Consider the following 1,250-nt stretch of genomic DNA (forward strand, 5'->3'; position numbering starts at 1 on the left):
TATATTAATATGTATATATATATATATATATTGATGGCATTTTACAAAAGTTTGTAATTCGTGACATCTATAAATTGACTCACCCGGACGAGATGAAAAACACGCATGTGAGGGTATATTCCGGTGCTTTAGCAAATGATCTAGTTTGGTTGCTTCGTACTAGCCTGCGTTGTCACTTCTAAGCAGATATCCCCTTTATATCACAATCTCCTCCCAGAGCATGTATGACAAATTTATCGAACGTAATGTGTTCATTCAATTGACGATTAGATTACCCTCTAACAACAAGATGTTAGTTATGAATAAATTAACAATCTAATTGACCCTCACCATCATACAGCTCACTTAAAGGGTGATACCAGCAGTGCCACCCGAGAGGTACCCGTACCCCTATCTGTGGATGTGGATGTAGATGTGGATGTGGATGTAGGTACATGTTCTACTGCAACAGAGGGCGCTACAAACAAGCCGGCAGCGGAGGCCCAGGGAACTGCCCATGCACACGCGCATGCGGCCGGTAATACGGCAACCTCCGGAGACCACATGCAAACTGAGCGGTGTGTTGGATAAGGGGATGCTATATAGGTTTCGTCGGTGTTTTGCATCTATATGGGTTTCTAGGGGATCAGGGTTGATATTCGTTCGACTAAATGGAATTTGTATGTGGCTAGTTGAGGTATGTGTGTGCGAATGTTATTGTGTAGTGCAGTTTTACAGCTAAATGTGAGTATATGTGATATGTATATAATTCTATTTCAACGACAAACTAATACTTTATTTGGTTTTAGTAGACAGGTCATATACTTCTAGTATTATACGACATGCTACTTGTTGAAACTAGGCATACACTAACAATACTCTTTCGACATATTCTTTCTATATACGGTATGGCAGATCAGACATTTTGTAACAAATTTCGTTCTCCGACATACTCCTTCTACATTTCTTTTGGTTGTATCGTATACATACTGGTATGGCAGGGTATGATACACGATTTGATCGCAAACCGATCCTGTGGTGCATTCTCATGGGCGCGCAGCAGTTCCGGGTCTGTTTTAAACTCACCACCCCTTCACGAGCGTGGCAGTCTGCTTCGTTGTGAATTAATTGAATATATAAGACACTCACTCTGGTATGATTGCTGACAGAGAATCTATCATCGAGAACACGGTCATACGAAACCACACATCCATGGGCTTTAGTGATGTGGCTGGTATGTTTCTGTATATGAATACACACACACACACGTT

The 1,250-nt window shown here is 41.2% G+C and overlaps 1 protein-coding gene across 1 annotated transcript; it reads left to right on the top strand.

Moving 5' to 3' along the window:
* Nucleotides 1-351: 351 nt before the first annotated feature.
* SARC_16543 (hypothetical protein) lies at nt 352-570 on the top strand (the record flags this gene model as incomplete). The annotated part of the gene is made up of 1 exon (XM_014289349.1): nt 352-570. A coding segment is annotated over one exon (219 nt), but the record flags the coding sequence as incomplete, so codon positions are not given.
* Between the last annotated feature and the right edge of the window lie 680 nt (nt 571-1,250).

Source organism: Sphaeroforma arctica (genome assembly GCF_001186125.1).
Source record: "Sphaeroforma arctica JP610 unplaced genomic scaffold supercont1.8336, whole genome shotgun sequence".
Taxonomy (NCBI): Eukaryota; class Ichthyosporea; order Ichthyophonida; genus Sphaeroforma; species Sphaeroforma arctica.